The 3,011-nt window shown below is 53.5% G+C and overlaps 1 protein-coding gene across 1 annotated transcript in view; it reads left to right on the top strand.

Annotated features, from left to right (window-relative positions):
- Window positions 1–3,011, top strand: part of ARHGAP33 (Rho GTPase activating protein 33) — a 13,563-nt gene that overhangs the window by 299 nt on the left and 10,253 nt on the right. The window contains exons 2-7 of the mRNA XM_017504075.2: window positions 89–255; window positions 713–810; window positions 891–975; window positions 1,351–1,431; window positions 1,535–1,672; window positions 2,107–2,199. Of these exons, the coding sequence (XP_017359564.2) occupies window positions 238–255; window positions 713–810; window positions 891–975; window positions 1,351–1,431; window positions 1,535–1,672; window positions 2,107–2,199 (513 nt within the window). The 5' untranslated portion in view covers window positions 89–237. The remainder of the gene's footprint in view (window positions 1–88; window positions 256–712; window positions 811–890; window positions 976–1,350; window positions 1,432–1,534; window positions 1,673–2,106; window positions 2,200–3,011) is intronic.

Genomic DNA, 3,011 nt, shown 5'->3' with positions numbered 1-3,011 from the left:
GCACTCCAGCCTGGGTAACAAGAGCGAGACTCCGTCTCAAAAAAAAAAAAAAAAAAAAAAAAAAAAAAAAAAAAAAAAAAAAAAAAAGAAGTTCAAGAGCTCTGAGAGTGGGGGCAATGGAAAGAGATGGGACTGGAGAGGTAAATAGAAATCAGCTCAGGGAAGCCTCGAATATCAGACCAGAGAATTCAGACTTCATCATGAAGACAACAGGGAGTCATTGAAGGCCCAGGATCTATGGAGAAACAGAGCCAGATCTGTGTTTTGTGAAAATGATCCAGGCTCTTGCGGAAAAGCTGGTAGGAGGGGAGAGGTTGGAAGCAGGAAGGCTGATGAGATGGGAGCTGTGATTGTCTAGACGGTGGTAGGAGGTGACTGTACGCTGCAGGGTCTACGGAAGGGTTTTCAGCAGGGAGACATGGGACCAGCATGCTCTCCGTCCTGCTGCCCGCCCTGCCTCATGCCTGGCCCCTGCTTCCCCAGTCCCCTGCTCTCCCAGTCCCCCACCCCAGACCACACACGAAGAAGCAGGCCTGTCCTCAGCCCAGCCCTCACCACCCCCGACGTTCCCTCCTGCTTCATGCTCAGGGCGGTGTGTGGTGTGTGGAGCACCAGGGCCTCTGGGCCCGAGCTGCGCTGACAGATAACAATGCTCTCGTTGTCTGTTTGCTCCCATCTCTGGGGGCCTCTGATTCTTCTCTCTGCTCTACAGGCACGCAGCACTGACAGCCTGGATGGCCCAGGGGAGGGCTCAGTGCAGCCCCTACCCACTGCTGGGGGGCCCAGTGTGAAGGGGAAGCCTGGGAAGAGGTGAGGGTGAGGGAGGAAAGGGCTCAGCTTAGTAGCTGGGGAGGCTCAAGGGGCTGCTGGTGACATCCCTTGTCTCCCAGGCTCTCAGCTCCTCGAGGCCCCTTCCCCCGGCTGGCTGACTGTGCCCATTTCCACTATGAGAATGTCGACTTTGGCCACATTCAGGTATGGGGGCTTTGCACCCAGGAGGAAAGACAATATCCTACCCAACCTTGCAATGATATCAGCTGCGTTGCTTCAGAAACCTGTCCCTGTGACTGGCTGCTGCACGCATCTGAGCAGTAAGCAGCAAAAGTTGCAGGAGAGAGAGCAGATGGGGAGAGCTGCTCATTCATTCATCCATTTGTTCTTTTATTCATTAAACGACAACTTTTGTTAGGTATGTGCTCTGTGCCAGGGTCCTTTACTGTGACCAGCATATCACCAGGCCCTGTCCTTGGGGAGGTCCATTAGGGGACACAAGCCCATCCCTAGTAGTGCCATCCCGGGGAGGTCAGGACTGGGACAAAAGTCCACCTGGGCCTTGCTTTCCCTCTGCAGCTCCTGCTGTCTCCAGACCGTGAAGGGCCCAGCCTCTCTGGAGAGAATGAGCTGGTGTTCGGGGTGCAGGTGACCTGTCAGGTGAGGCCACACCGCCTCTCATCTAGCCTGAGAGACTCGCCACCATAGTCTTCAGCTCGGTGTCATGGGGCCCCTGCTCCCTTCTGTCCCTCTGCTCCCACAGGGCCGTTCCTGGCCAGTTCTCCGGAGTTACGATGACTTTCGTTCCCTGGACGCCCACTTGCACCGGTGCATATTTGACCGAAGGTTCTCCTGCCTTCCCGAGCTTCCCCCGCCCCCCGAGGGTGCCAGGGCTGCCCAGGTAATCTGCTTGTTGTCTCAGCCCCTGCCTCATGAGTGTGTCTTCATTCGCAGTGCGTGAAATCACCAAGGCAGGGAGACAAAGAAATATTTAAATACTGGTATGGCCCTAGTCCCAACCAATCTGAGTGAATGAAGAAGCCTTGGAAACATAGTAGGCTTCTGCTTCTGCTACATTCCACTTTGATAAGTTTTAGGATCATGGGAGGTCCAGGGTCCCATGGGAGGGTCACCATGGCCATACCAACCAGGGCACTGAAGAGCCTGGCCCAGCCTATTATTCATTCACATGCCGGTAGCTCAGTGCCTAGCAGCTGAGCAGCACCCATGGGTTCAGGATGAACTTCAGCCCAGAGATGAGCTATGACCGTGTGGGAGGGCAGTGGGCTCTCTCACTGCCACTCACAGAGGCCCACCCTGACAACCTGCCCCCAGATGCTGGTGCCACTGCTGCTGCAGTACCTGGAGACGCTGTCAGGACTGGTGGACAGTAACCTCAACTGCGGGCCTGTGCTCACCTGGATGGAGGTGGGCTTGGGCAGAGGGCTTGGAGTTCAGAGTGGGCAAGGGGTATCTGAGGGGCAAGAACCAGCCTGGGAGCATGTGTGGGCACAGAAAAGAAAGAAGCCAGAGTGGAGGAGGCATTGATATTTTAGTGTCTGTGTGGGCGCATGCCTGTGAGAGAATATGTGTGAGTGTGTTAGCAGGTGTTTGGCTGTGAGGATACAAAGATTTAAATGTATGTCAATTAGAAATGGTTGGGCTGTAACTCACAGAACACCTGCCTAGGAGTGGCTTAAACCAGAGAGGTTTTTTGGTTTTGGTTTTGTTTTATAAGGGACAGGATCTTGCTCTGTCACTCAGGCTGGAATGCAGTGGTGCCATCATTGCTCACTGCAGCCTTTAACTCCTGGGCTTGAGCTATGCTCCCACGTCAACCTCCTGAGTAGCTAGAATGACAGACATGTGTCACCATGCCCAGCTAATTTTTTATCTTATTTCATTTATGTATTTATTTATTTATTTATTTTGAGACAGAATCTTGCTCTGTTGCCCAGGCTAGAGTGCAGTGGTACAATCTTGGCTCACTGCAACCTCTGCCTCCCGGGTTCAAACGATTCTCCTGCCTCAGCCTCCTGAGTAGCTGGGATTAGAGGCACCTGCCACCATGCCTGGCTAATTTTTATATTTTTGGTAGAGACGGGGTTTCACCATGTTGGCCAGGCGGGTCTCAAACTCCTGACCTCAGGTGATCCGCCCTACTTGCCTCCTAAAGTGCTGGGATAACAGGCGTGAGCCACTGCGCCCAGCCTCTGGCTAATTAAAAAAAAAAATGTTTT

This window comes from Cebus imitator, unplaced genomic scaffold, assembly GCF_001604975.1.
Source record: "Cebus imitator isolate Cc_AM_T3 unplaced genomic scaffold, Cebus_imitator-1.0 Scaffold318, whole genome shotgun sequence".
Lineage (NCBI taxonomy): Eukaryota > Metazoa > Chordata > Mammalia > Primates > Cebidae > Cebus > Cebus imitator.
This window is presented reverse-complemented; position numbering and strand designations above follow the sequence as displayed.